This window comes from Corvus cornix, chromosome Z (genome assembly GCF_000738735.6).
Source record: "Corvus cornix cornix isolate S_Up_H32 chromosome Z, ASM73873v5, whole genome shotgun sequence".
Lineage (NCBI taxonomy): Eukaryota > Metazoa > Chordata > Aves > Passeriformes > Corvidae > Corvus > Corvus cornix.
The window spans coordinates 54820676-54835396 of record NC_046357.1 but is presented as its reverse complement, the minus strand read 5'-3'; the positions used below and the strand labels follow the sequence as shown (position 1 = coordinate 54835396).

Genomic DNA, 14721 nt, shown 5'->3' with positions numbered 1-14721 from the left:
AATCCTGCCTCATATGCAATTTTCCATTCTATTGTGGTAAGTACTTTAATGCTATGCTATGTGTATCAGCAATTGTTCCCTAGTCTGTTAAAATAACAAAAAAGGAAAAAAAAAGTAAAACCACCAAATGCCCTTTTATACCAACGATCCCATCAGCTTTAAAAATTGTTTGGTTGAAGAGGGTAGAGGGAAGGGACATCCACAAAATTGGCCTAGTAATATAATCCAATTTCCTTCTTGCCAATATTCCCGCTCAAAGCCCCAGCCTTTTAACTGAATCACTTAAAACGCGACTCATTTATATTTTATCACCCTGTTGTCATTTTTGAAACATGAATGATCTTTCATGTTCTCATAAAGGCCACTTATGGAAAAGCCTATTTTGTTGCATTTATGAAGCCTTAAAAACAAGGCAGAAATTTTTAATAATCAGCACCATGCAGAAACACCAGCCTCCCCTCTCCCACTCTCTTCTGAGCTTTTTTATTGCACAAGGAGACAGGTGTTTGATGGATTAGATCTTGATTTGTTTAAGTAGTCAAGACCAGAAGAGTGTCCCTTTGTCAGTGATCTGTGTTACATGGTTTCTGAAAAACAAAGTTGACTTCCATTGTACATCTCTAACATATAAGTGCTGGTATTTGTTAGCACAGGTAATGGCTCCATTGCACTCTTTTTCCTGGGGCATACTCAAGGACAAGTGCTCTTTCCATAGAGTTTCTTGCATTCTGTATGAATACATGGTAAAATTCACTGTTTTGTTTTAAAGCCCTTTAGAGTGCCACAGAAGATGCAGTCATTGAAGCAATTCCAGCTAACTCATATTTAAGCACGGATGGTAACACTGATCTTCCCCACTTTAATTATATTTATCTTGTACAGTATCATAAACCCTGAAGGTAATACAAAGTGCACAAACTGAGCTCTTAGCATAGTACGAGCTTTTCCTGCGGTTTGAAATATACTTTCTACTAGACTCATTACATATAAATTTTTGGTGATTAAGTAGCTATATATAAAAATAAATTTACTTTCCCTTCCTATCCCTGCTACTTGAGATATTGATCTGTCTGTGCATCTCGACAGTGTATGACTACTTCCTTTTAAAATTCTTTTGAAGAACAGCTGGTGTCTGCTGGTGCTTTCATTTGTGCCTTTTTTTTTTTTTTAGAGCTTCACAACTTGCACATCTCTTTTTGTAACGTAGAAAGAGAAATGGGAATGAGGTGGGTTTTGTAACTTTTGTGTATGTCCCTATTCCAAATCTCCCTCTCAAGTAAAGAATAAAAACAAACACAAACACAAAACAAAAAAAGAACTAACTCAACAGTGCAACATAAAAAAACAAATAGCATCCCAACAGTTTGGCAAGTGATGAGTTCACCTGAGATTAAGTGATTTTTAGGCAGTCTGTAACAAAATGCTGCTTTGCGATAATAGTAGAAAGGCAACAAATTCTTAAAAGAAATCAAGAAAGTATACAATCTTGATGAAGTCTATTAGTTTCTTTCTATTAATTCTTTACCCTCCCACCCTATCCCCATATCTGTTGCTGATCTACTACAGTAGGCTGCAAAACATACAGCAAGAAGGATTGGCTTGAAGGCATTTGATGTTTGTAAATAAATCCACAATAGGATCCAAGCTGAAGAGGTGATACACGATCAGCCTACTAGGACAATTCTGAGCATGTGCATACGCAGGTAAAGTCCAGGCTACATTAAATTAAAAAAAAAAAAAGAGAAGTCAGTGCATTTGTCAAAGTCTGTTGCTGTTGGGGTTTTTTTTGTTTCTTTCTTTTTTGTCAAAGCTTTCTTTTGCTCCTTATTGTGCGGACCACAAAAAATAAGAAGGGGATAACAAATGTCTGGCATAAATGACAAAAAGCTGTAGTGACACTGAACCGCACAATGTAAGCAATAAGCATGTGCAAATTTCCAAACTGTAAGAGGAAGCCAAACCTCTCTTAATGTGGTTTGAGTGGCTGGACACACATGACTGTAGGTTAGTAAGGCTGCTCCTAGTATGTGCCAGTATTTAAGAGGGAGGGGGGAAAGCTCAGTTCTTCAAGCATGTGGAGCAGTCCTACAGTGTTACTGTAGGCTTCAAAGCATGATCACAGGTTGTTTTCATTTTTTCACCACACAGGCAAGAGCAAACCCACTTTCTTTGAAAGTGTGTCTCCACTATGATGCCTTGACCTTCAACACGGCAGGTATGATTCAAAACCCAAGTCGAGTCAGCTTCTTATGGATTCCTTCAACGAGAGGGGCAAGATGGTCTGTCATCTGCGGGCTGATCTGGGTTTGGATCAATCTAAACAAAAGAGGTAAAAACACAACAACCCAAGGTATTTTTAGAACTGATTGCTAGAAAATAAACCAATCCAAATACCAAAATTTTTACGTCCAAGACAGAGATAAATGGTATTCCCAATCCAAATGTTATTCAAGTAACTGAAATATCTCCAGAAATTAGATAAAACTTTGAATTGAAAATTACTAAGTGTAGTGAAATATTTCAAACTTCAAGTTGATGGTAGCTTAAGGATAAGATGAAGATGTAATAAAAAAATTGAAACAAACCTGCTATAGCAGCACAAATTTTTTAAATTATTTATTGTATACTAAGAAGACAACCTTACTCATCACTGAACATGTAACTTAAACTACTAAATCTATGTCAGAAGACATTTTACTTAAAAAGGCACAGAATTGTTAGTAAAAAGTTCTTCTACTTAATTTGTAAGTAATGACTCCTGAATAACCCCATGAAGTATCTTAAAAATTCATGTGTTCAACACATTACATCTTCTTCCTTTCACCAAAAGGAAGGAGGTGAAGAACATGCTAACTTAGGTCTCCAAAACTGGATAGAAGTATAATTTAAGTGAACACTACACAGTTTGGTCAGTTCATTTTATAAAGCCATTTTTAGAACAAAGGAAAAGCTTATTTCTAAATCTTTAGAGTACCTAAATTGAAAGGGCCCGAGTTGTACTCTTGGTTTACATTACAGAAGAGTCCACAAACAAGACACAAAAACCCACTCACTCACTAGCAGCTTAAGTGTTTCAAGAGGAAAAGAAAAAATCAAGAGGGGGTGTATCCAGGCAAGATTTAGCCAAAAGACACTATTCTATTTTGTCCTATACTACTGCTTTTCCCTGAAAAATATAAGTATGGCTTTTGAAGCTTCTGAAGCCTAAACCTGTGTCCCAGTTATTGAGTGACTTCCACAGAACTAAACTTGCAGGCAGAAATGTTTGAACTGTGCATTTAGAGAAACCTAAGCCAGAAAAAGTAGCTTTGTAACTTCTCTACATGGGAATTCTGAGAGTAATACATACAAAGAACAAAAAATACACAGTACTTTTAGAAAGTAGAGGTGAAAAATGTTGGTATTCACCAATGTGATGTATTACATGTATAATGCAATATAACTTTAGTAAAGTTGCCCAGAGGATGCAAAATAGTTTTGGAATTTCTACAAAGCATTAGACTAGTGAAGAATCCTGGAAACTTTTTGACTAATTTTCCTCCACTTTGCTAAAACTAAGTTACCTTTTCCCCTTTTCATATTTTTGATTATTTGTCCTGGTTTTCATAAAGTAGAAACAGTTTCCTACATTTATTACATATGACAGAATTCAGAGAAACAGTGAATTCTTCATTAAATTCTGAGGTACCTACTTCTGAATAGAGGGGTGGAGGCAGAAAACGAAACTCCTGGATATATGCAAACAGTGGCCCTGGAAGCGCTCTCTCAAAGTCATCACAAGCACCTAAGGGTGCAAGGCTTGACTGCCGTTGTTCCTCCGTAACCACTTCTGCATAGCTGGGAGGTGCTGCAGCGAAAAGGCACACGCAGTTCGAACAACAAGTTCTTATGTACGTCAAAACATATAACATGATGAATATTAAACTTTTATATCGTAAAATGCACCAGCAGCTAGATAAATTACTTCAGTCGTTTTTCCACAGTTATTGAACACGAAAGAGATGGTAGACTATTATAGCTTATTTTAAGACTATGCTCCAATCCAAGAGCAGACTGACCATTGTTTATTGTGGCCTAACTATCACCTTCAAATTTAAAGCACACTCACAATACTGAATTTCTCTTACAGGCAGTAATGAAAAAACATTGCATTCCTCTGGATTCCACCATCAGAGTCTGGGATTTGTACATTAAAACCCCCAGATGTTTATATGCAAAAAGAGTAAAGAAGCTACAGAGTTTCTCCTTTGACAAGAGATTCCCACTGAGATGAATTATATTACCATTTCACAAAGTCTTGGCTACTAAGGTTGCTAAAAGTCACCTTAACTGCTAGTTTGGTAGGTTACAATGCCTTACAACCGAGGACACAGTTGGGATACTGGAGGCAGAATTAATTCTGCCCAGGTACAATGGCATTCTGTGCTTTCACTTGCACCAGCTTCCAAGCAGCTGGGTTCCCCTGCTCATACCTTAGAGAGGAAGGCAAGGAGGCCAACTCTGTTCTTCTACAGAGAGCAAGCAGATAGCAAGGAAACATCCTCAAGGGATTTTCTGTGGGCTTTATTATGAAGGAGGTAATTTGTGCCTGCTTGCGTGACAGCAATGAATGAAGCACACAAAAATCAAAACAGACTTGTTTTGTCAGGTTACCTTCTGGTCTTTCAGGCAGTGTCAGACCAAGCCAATTCATGTTCATGCTACACTGGCTGCTTACACTTGATGTTCTGCTACCAAACGGGTGTAGAGGAATGGTGCCAATGACCAGCGGTAAGTTAAGGAATAAATCCATGGCACCAGGAATATCCACATATACCTAAAACAACACGAAGTATAGATTAAAAACAGTTTTGTATGAGCACTTCATAATTATTAGACTAAAATCTCCACCCATGGAATTTTTCACAAGGCTGAAATTTCTTTTTGTTTGTTTCAGAGCCAATGTCCCTATGGATACAAAAAGCCCTCCAAGTCAAAGGCAGCTCTATATTCTTAACAGAAGTCCTCACATGGAAATGTCACCTACTCGTAACACATTTATTTAGAACACGCAAGATTTAAACTGAATTTACTTACAAAAATTCTTGTCAGGAGACCTAATGCTAGGCTATGTATTTCTTTTGTAACTAGTTAGCAGTTCACAAAGCTTTGTTAACGATTTGCAAGGAATCATGGAAACTACTCATACTCCAATGAAACAACCCAACATACCATCAGTGAATACTCCACACGGATTATACTACAGTCAAGGATTGAAGGAGAAACAGGTGGAATTTTCAACTGTTTGCCATTCCAGGTTTCTGTTTTGCCAGATGACAAGGATTCCCCACGCAGGTTGGCAACAAGCTGTTTGACTTCCTTCATTTTCCCTTTGGCATAAAATGCCTGTGTTTGGTAAATGGCTGCCTTTGGCACCACCACACGGGAAGAGCAGTTCTCAATCTCAGCAAAGATCTGAATTGATTCACCTGAAACAAAGCAAAATTTCTTTTTTTTTTCTATATATTTGCAAGGCAACTGAAGCAAATTGCCACATACTGTGTATTGTTATGTGGCTCTGGACGCTGCTAGCAATGATCTATACTTTTAACAACATCCACTGATGCTAGCAGGAGTAAGGTCACCATAAGGTAAATCTAACAGAAAACTGCACAGGCCCAATAAAAACAAATGTCCTTTAACAATCTGGAGACACAGCAAGCTAACAAAATTAGTAGCTTAAAATAGCAAGACAGATGAATGCAGACAAAAATGGTAAGAATAGTTTAAGTATTTCTTTTATATAACAGAAGCTAAGTACAAACTGTCATTTTAAAAGGGAAGGAAAAACATTTCCTATAATTACTTCTGTTACGTACCTGGGGTGTAGCCCTTCCTTTCAATTTTGGCACTTAAGGATATTGGGCCTGAGGTACAAAACCAACAACAGAGAGTTTTTTCTTTTGTGCCTGCTTGGGGTGACTGTAAGAAAAGAACAGTATTTTCCATTTAATAGAGTGCTCCATGAATCTCTTAATCTGTTCTAATGAACACCAAAAAAATATTTTGATTATATACTTTCTGTGCATTTTTATAAGCATATCTAGTTTCATTTAGAGAGAAACCTCAAGCAAATTGCACTATGTAAACTGTAAGCTTTATTCTAATTCCATATTCATTAACACTGCTTTTTTGCTACACTTCATACTAGTTACATTTAAAACAGTTTTTTATACATAAATAAATTCAGCATAGCCTAAGGATACACTTTATAAGCCTACATATCCCACCATATTGTTGAAGAGCTTTTAATTTACCAGTAAACTAGAATGTCATTCCAGTACACTATTTCAGAAACAATAACCAACCTGAAGTACTGTAACCTTGACTCCTGCTATTTCCTCTTTCAAAATGATCCTGTTTCATCTGTATCAAACAGACTTTGTTATTTTACATGACACCAGGATTTAGGACTTGATCCAAAGCCCATTAAAGTCAAATCAAGAGTCTTTTGATTTTAATGGAATATGTGCTAGGCCAATGTCCCTTTGCAGGTCTGATTCTTCACCCATACACACAAGAAACCTATTTCAATGGATTCTGAGGTTTTTTCCCCTCTCCATGGGGGATGAATTTGAAGAAGAGAGGGGGGGAATGGAATTCTAGGCCTGACTTAAATCCTCATTGAAAGCAGTTGTGATACTGAAATTATTTTAATGAAATGACATTTCAGAAAAAGATTATAAAGAATTGTGATAATTTCTCCCCATTGGTAAAAAACTGTCCATATGAAAATTATCAGTTATGCACACCAGTACATTATTTAGTTTGCATTTTTTACATGTGCAATGTCACACTAATTCTTCTAGGTTTCACAGTTCCTTCTTCGTTCAAAATCAAAGAGGAACAGTTCCCAAAATTTTCCTTCTAACTCACACTTAACAATTTAGTATTATCAATTTAAATTGACAAAACCATTTTAACATATCTTAAAAGTGAAGCAACTCCAAGTACAGGAAAACATAGCTTTCAAAATACCAGTACTTAAAAAGTTGCTGAACTAACAATATTTAGAAGATTGGCTTTTAACTAATTATCAAATAAGTACTAGGTAAAATTAGATATGGATGTTGTTTCAGTTATTAAACTTTATTATTTTTTATGCCAGAAACAAAAAATGAGTAATTCTGTCAATTCTTACCAGTAATGAAGGAGTGTTGATATCTATATGTTCAAAGACTGTAAATTCCTTCTTTAATTTTACTGGTAGAAACCAAGGCCTATGCAATTCGGCTTTCACCCAATAGCGCACACTGCCATGTCTGCCTTCGAATGAGGTAGCAAGTGGTCTGTGCAGGACACAAAGGTCAAAATTGAGTAAAGTCTTTCTGTCTAATGATACAATTGATCAGGTCAGCAATTAGTATACAGAACTGCATTTTTAATGCACTGTAGTACTTAATGAAGCGTAATTTATTTGCAAAATTTCCACATCTCAGAAAAATTCAAGATTAAAAATGGGAGAAAAAATCATCTCCAATTTACCCTACTATAGTTTTGCATAGATTTATAGAATCGATTAAAGAATTGTACTAGAAAATGCCAGGAGAGCACACATGTCCTTTAAGCTTAAGAGGCCACTTTCACATCTAGAGTAAAGCATGCCCTTTTGAATACCAATTTAAAATTACCATTAGTATCAACCAATTATAGTTTTGGATACTGCATTTTGTAAACCATTGTCTATTATTTACTTGGTCAGTAGCTCAACATCAGGTTTATTTTAGCTGTAACTCAGCACTTAGGTAGTTAGGTTTACCTTAAGCAGAGTAAATAGTCTAACTTGGGAGTTCTGAAGAGAGGCTATTTTGAGCACCTTCTAATCTTCCTCTACCCTGAGGAGACAGCTTAGAACATTTTTGATACCTAAGAATGTACATATATAAGCATATATGTTTATATACCAACACACATAAAATCATCAAGACTATTCTGAAATTTGTTAAATCAAGGAAGTCTATTTTAGAAGCTGTAGGAAAGATGATGCAAGAAGTTTTTCCAGACCTGTGAGCATTGACTTTTTCACTTTTAATAGCATAAAATGAAAGATAAAGTATCTTTATAGTTCAATTCTTTGCAATTAACAGTAGTCTTCTGTAACTTAGTTTCTCTTTAAGTTTTTTTTTCTATTTTACTATGTTCTGAATGCACTGTTATATATACATTAAAATAAATCAACACGATTTCCATACTTTCCATAGAAAGTAATACTATCCATGCTAGCGCTTTACTATAAATATTCTTTCAGTTACAGGTTTGACTTCTCTATTTGCATATATGAAATGTTTAGGTTTTTTCCCTAATAATGCAATTAAACGAATTTTCTAATCCAACTTCAGTGTTTTCTTCCATCCCATATTCTGAAGAGAAAAAATCAGTAAGGATGATGCACATCTTTCCACTGTTGCTCTGAAGCTTACATCAATTTTGGAAGTATTCTATGGACATAAAATAACAAGTACGAAGGCAGCATCAAAATTCAGGCTTTCAGTATCACTCTTTCTTTTTCCAGTATTATTAAAAACTGGTTTAACAAGACCAACGCTTGTGATATTTTGCTATCTGGCTGTTTCACTTCAAGCTAAACATTTTTGTTGATGTGTCTAGTATTTTGTGTTTGTGGTTTTTTTGTGGTTTTTTAAATGCGCCTTTCAACTCAAAAACAGGGAAACAGGGAAAATCTGTATTGGCCTTACTACTTCTTGTCATTGAGATTTTCACAGAATGCTAAATTGTCTTTAAAATCTCCATGTTCACAGGTCTTCACAGAAAATCTTACTGAAACAGTGTAGAAGCCCTGTGCTGTTCACTTAAACTGTTTGTCATCTGCAGGTTCTGCTAAAACCAGCACCTCTAATAAACAACTTTAATATTAGACAGTGAGCTTACTCATATAAAACTGCCAAATTTTCAGTCACTTTCAAAGGACTTTCAAATCATTTTTTTAAGGATTGCTACTTGCCTTTTACAGCAAAGGCTCTTTTTTCATCCATATTCATACTCCCTCTTTTCCTGTGTATTTAATGTTACTGGAACTTGTATCTTTAGCTCATTTCCATACTGGTAACTCTACTATGTACAAACCTTACGTCCACAGTGTCTACATCACGTATTTCAGACAGCAGGGGGCAACAATTTTATCTTACTGGAACAAACTTCTGCTCGTTCTTTTCTGCACTTACTCATTTGTTTTCTAAAGCCAATGGGATTAGGTAGGAGAATTCTTACTTCATCCACCCATTCTTAACTTTTTCCATCGGGACTTTCTGCATAAATGGCCAGGCTGGGTACATACATCCTACCTGAATAAGAACAACCTCCTCTTTTGTTGAAGTCTAAGTAAACTTGCCACATCTGTTCCAGACCTGAGCCCAAACAATCCCACTGTGATCTTATCTCTAGTTCTGCTTGTCTGCATAGCTCCAGTAAATGGCTGAGTTAGAAGGTATCTCAGCCACTCTGCAGGACTCCAGTGACAGTTGAAATTCCTCTCCCTCCTCTTGGGAAAGGGTAATAGATTGGAATATCTAGTAAGTCAACAGGACTTGGTCAAAAGAAAGTGAGCAACTGGGCAGCAGTGAGCTCCTTTTTTGTGGAAATTAAAAAAAAAAAATAAAGTATGTGTACATCAGTATAAAAGCAACCTCTTCAGTTTAATAAGATCATGTTCTCTACAGCATGTTGGAGCACAATTCCTACTACCATTGAATAGGTTTCCCCTCCACCCACAGCAGGAGTTTTGGTCAGGCGGTGGGCAGCAGGCCCCTGTGTGGAGGACTGTGAGTGGGTACTTACGTCTGTGGAAGCTCGAAGCTGAATGCATATTCATGCCTTCCTGAATGGATGGTGTGAAGGCCTTCTTCTGAATTGTCATCATCTAAAAGAGAAATAAACCAAAACACTATTCCACCTGCACACATGTCATACATTGCATGGGCTTCTCCTCCAGAAAAAAATAGTTTTGCTCACACATTACAACACTCAAAGAATGTGATGTCCCAGAAACAAGGGTCTCTGGTGAGTTAGTTATTAACTGCTGGAATGCCGGGACAACTCTGGCTGACAGGCAAGATTGCCAGCTTCGCCTTACAGAGAAACAGAGACTAATTTGTTTCAATTTATAATCCTGCCTCTGAATACTAACACAGTTTCAACTGCGGCCATTTCAAGGCCTCCATGCAAGGTTTGTAAAGGAAATCATGCTGCTCTCCACTCTGACTGCTAGTCAGAAAGAACTAGAGCTGGCTCTTTACCAGCATTAACAGTACCAAGTCTGCTGCTTAAGATTAAATTTAGTAATTCACCTTCTTTGTAGCTCCTGCATGGCAACAGCGTCCAGACATTAATCACACATACACACAAAAAAACGTGTGAGAAACGAGTCAGACTGTACAACCACCACCCAGAAAGTACCAGAGAGATTCAGGGACTTAAGAAATGGCAAGCTGCCCAATTAATGCTATTTAGAGCTAAAATTTTCTTTTTTTAATAGGTTAACTTGATCTTGCTCACACAGCAAGACTCAGATACTTGCTGGTTTTATGCCAGGAATGCTGACTCCTGTTTATGGTCATGATTACTTGCCCACCTTGAAATGCCACAAGAAAACTGCAGTTTATTCTGACATGGAACCAAAAAAACGCTGACTTGGTAAAAATAGGAAGTTGAGTGAAAAATCACTGAGCACCTTGCACACAAAAACGGCTGGAATTATAAAACGGGATACAGTGAGACAAAATGAAAGGGAACAGCTTATGTGCGACTGTCCGAAGCACTAACAGAGGCACGCAGGAGGGTTCTAAGTTACTACTGTCCTACAGAAGCGTGGATTCTCTACTTGCTACAGTGCAAATACCAAAATTTTTAAAATAAACAAAATTTTAAAAAAAAATTAGAAAAAAATGCAGCAGTAAGATGTGGAAATAAATGCACCTTCAGCACGCAACATTACCCAGTGTAGGTCACGAAAACGTGCTGAAAGAGCAAGACAATGTGTCGGCGTGAGAGTGGGTTTTTATACTGTTGTTTTGTGTTTGGGGTGTTTTTAATAAATACGATTTATTCATTTTCGTTTGATTTGTCCCGAGAGCGGGGGGAGCGCTGCTTTCGGTGGTGGCTGCGCTGCTCTCCACCCGGCTCCCCCCCCTTCCTGCCAGCTCAGCAGTCCCGCCACGCCGCGGTAAACAAGTGCTGAGCTGTCAATCAGCGCGGGCTGGAGCAGGAGCCGACCGGCTTGAACCGGCGCGCGCGGAGCGCCGCCAGCCCCGCCGCTCTCACACGCGGCGTGCGCTGCATCCGCCGGCTCCGCGCCGAGACCCCTCAGGGGACGGGACCGGCGACGGGACGCGGCAGGGACCTGACTGAGGGCAGCGCGTCCCCCCACCCTCCCTCTCGGAGGGGCTTCGTGCCGCGCCAACACCTCGGGGAGCGGCCCCTGCCCGCCGGGGGCAGGCAGCGAAACCTGCGCCCTCACCCCCGCCGCCAGCACCCCGCCAATCAGCGGCGGGCATCGCCTTAGCAACAGGGCAACAAACCGCAGCGGGCCAATCAGGGGGCGGCGGGGGGCGCGGCCGGGCCGCGGCTCCGCGCTCGGGGCGGTCATTGAAACACGGCCCCGGGCGCCGGCAGCGGCTCGGCGGGGCCCTTGTCCCGCCCGCTCCCACGCGTGCTCCCCCCGCCACGGGCGGCTCCTGTGTGTCTGCACACTGCTGTCGCCACGCTCTTGGAACCCGCGGTCCGGCGGTGCGGGAACTTAAGCTCGGGCGAGTGATTTCTCAGGCGGTGGCAGGAGGCGGGTGGGAGCCGCAAGTAAGTCACCTCGTTAGCGCGGTGTGCGCGAGGCATGAAGAAGAAAAAAAGGAAAAAAAAAAAAAAAAAAAACCGAGTTCTGCAACAGCGTTAAGCTCGGGAATAGTGGCTGAGTGGCCCGGAGCTGATCAAAAATTGCACTTTTTTATTTTTTCCGGAAAGAAGGAGAACTATCACATCGCTGCAGGCTATATGATGCACATTTAGAAAAAAACCGGGGCAAGCAGCACAAAAAATTACATAACCGGTTTTTAACATTATTTTCTTGCGCTGGGGAATTAAGTCATCGCCACCACCTGACGCGTGCGGCCAATCTGCGCGAAGCGGGCGGCGCACCCCCCTCCTCCGAGCCGGTCCCAAACAGGATTGAACCGCTTCGAACAAAGGCTGCGAAGTTCGGGGGGGGGGGGGGGGGGAAGAAAAAGAAAAAAAGAAAAAAAAAAAAAAACCAACCACACAGAACCCCCGGGCCGCGGCGCTTCTACCCCGCCGGGGAAGGGGTCTTCATTTCGTGGGGACACCACGGGTGGGAAGTGGGGAGCAGGAGGTCCTCATCCTCATCTCCCCAGTTTTGGGAGGGATGCTCGCTCCCATTACGCAACACCACTTCCCCCCTCTCTCTCCTCCCCCTCCTTTTGCTCCCCATCAAGGGCTTTTCGGACACATCTTTACATTGGGGTGACCCCCACCGCCGAGCGGAGTGTAAGGGGCGGCCCAAGGTAATGAAAGGTTTTTACCAGGAGGAGGTAATACTGAAATGAGAAAGAAATTACACGCAGGGTGGTGATATGTCAAAATAAGTCACGGAGACTCTTTTATCTACCAATAACAAGCCACCCTGAAAAATTCATTGTGTTATCACCCCAGTAGCATCAAGAGAACCCCGCATGTGTCAGAAAGTAGTTTTTATGCTTTCACTGTGTTTCAAGATTTGCTATTAGGATTCTGCCAGTGAAGTCCAGTGCCTATCTGACTGTGATTCTACAGCTGTTCTCCCCACGGAACGGCAAATCCTACTGAATGTTAACAGAGAAAAAAAAAGGTAAAATATTAGTAAAAAATTTATTAATAAATGGCCATGCAGAAGGGCAAGTAGTTCAAGGGAATCCTGCTTGCAGGTACTTTGCAAATGCATCTCCTGTAACTCCATCGCCAAGATATGACCCTGGGCATGTCTCTTCTCCAATGCACCCATTAAAAAAGAAAGGGCTAAGCGGGGGTGATACAAAGATGCGTGCTTTTTTTCCATAAAAAATAAAGCAGCAGTTAAGGGCAGCCCTTACCTCTCTCGTGGCCGATCAGGATGTCTTTATGGTTGAAATATTCCACTTCTTCGGTGTAGTTCTGTGTATAGGCAGTGTTGGATCCAGCATTCCTCGATTCAGTCCAACGCACCTTAGCGTGTCCCCTCGCATGGATTTTAAGGGATTTCACTCTAATTTCCCCAGTCACTTCTAGACTGACCCTTCCTGAGACTGTATCCCCGCTAGAGTAAACGGGGACATTGCTGTCATTTAGACAGTCAAAGCTTATCGTCAGACTCTTCACCTTCCCCAGCACCATGGTTTTATAGCAAAGTGTACAAAAATAGACTGTAAGAAAAAAAAAAAAAAAAACAAAAAAGGGGAAGGGGGAACCAAAGACAACCAACCCCGAGCCCCTGGGGCGCAGGGGTGCGGCAGCGCGGACCCTAGAGTCGGCTCATGGGGGCGGCGGGGAGCCCCGGCCCCGGCGCGGGCGGCGCTGGTGCCGACACGGCGTCTCCCCACAAAGGCGCTGCCGCGCCGCCGCCGGCCCCGCCTTATAAGCCGTGTGACAAACAAGCTGGCTGCGCATGCGCCGCCCCGCCCGCCCCGCCCCGCCGGGGCAGCCCCGGCCCCTCCGCGTTGGGGGGCGCGGGTGGTGGGGTGGACGCTGCCCCTCGGCTCGGCTGAAAGCGCCCGGTGATGCTTTGTTACGGGAGTCAGCGGCTCCAAGGAAGATGGCAGTATTCCAGCCTCTATAAAGAGATAAAAGTTGTACCCCACTTAACAGACCTTGTTCTGAAACTGGCAAATTCTCTGTTGTGTTGGTCATTGGTTTTTCGTTTTATTTTGCTTGGTTTGGTTTTGGTTGGTTGGTAGGATTTTATTACTTTTAGGGGCTTTCCCATTTGTTTGCTTAGGTTTGGTCTTATCCTGTTCTTGTGTGTATGTGTGTAAAGATGGGAAAGAAAAGAGCAAAGCTGGATAGGAAGTGGTGGAAAAACAAGAAATAAAAACCAGTCCTGGCTTGCAGGATGTATTGTATTACCTGGTAATCCTCCCTGGAAACTTTTGAAAATTAGTACTGATTCATTTGAGTTTAACTATTCCAGTATCAATGACTGCCCAAGTAATACAAATTACATTGCCTCAAATCACTGGAAACCTTTCCAACTGTTGATTTTTTTTTTTTTTTCATTGTTATTACTTTGGTGGTGCTATTCTTCTCTTAAATGCTTTGGTTTTGGTTATTTAATGTTGCATTAGCTAATTCTTGCACTCTTCCCCTCTGATACAAAGTTTTTAGTGAGAAGTATGGTAGTGGTTTGTGACATCGCCCAAGCCACCACGCTTTGGGGGACTACACCCAAATGCATCACTAAAATTTCATGCCAACATTAAGTTTTGAAAGCAATTGTCTATTCTTGCTGGGTTTTATCAAGTAAAAAAAAAAAAAAAATCACATTTTCTTTGGCCTGACACCTGGTGGATATTCTTGTGCTTTTTTTGTGGCCCGAGGTGTTCAAGTGTCTTGCGGGTAAATTAAGACTTCGTATGTTTTGCACCATCTCGTGGTAAGACTTCATACTTCCTTAGCTCTCAGAATCATACAATCATTGAGGCTGGAAAA

The 14721-nt window shown here is 40.7% G+C and overlaps 1 protein-coding gene across 1 annotated transcript; it reads right to left on the bottom strand.

Moving 5' to 3' along the window:
* Window positions 1–1151: 1151 nt before the first annotated feature.
* On the bottom strand, window positions 1152–13635 carry ARRDC3 (arrestin domain containing 3). Its single transcript, XM_010393030.4, has 8 exons — window positions 13131–13635; window positions 9835–9916; window positions 7181–7328; window positions 5859–5961; window positions 5212–5468; window positions 4654–4816; window positions 3693–3847; window positions 1152–2316 (listed from the first exon to the last, which is right to left on the bottom strand). The coding sequence occupies exons 1-8, from the start codon at window positions 13408–13410 to the stop codon at window positions 2260–2262; spliced, it is 1245 nt and encodes a 414-aa protein (XP_010391332.1). The 5' UTR covers window positions 13411–13635; the 3' UTR covers window positions 1152–2259.
* Between the last annotated feature and the right edge of the window lie 1086 nt (window positions 13636–14721).

Coding starts and splice junctions, on each gene's coding strand:
- ARRDC3 (XM_010393030.4), bottom strand. CDS start 13,410: ATGGTGCTGGGGAAGGTGAAGAGTCTGACGATAAGCTTTGACTGTCTA. Junction 7,329..9,834: donor AGCTTCGAGCTTCCACAGAC/GTAAGTACCCAC, acceptor TGTCCTGCACAG/ACCACTTGCTACCTCATTCG. Junction 5,962..7,180: donor TCAACACTCCTTCATTACTG/GTAAGAATTGAC, acceptor CTTTTCTTACAG/TCACCCCAAGCAGGCACAAA.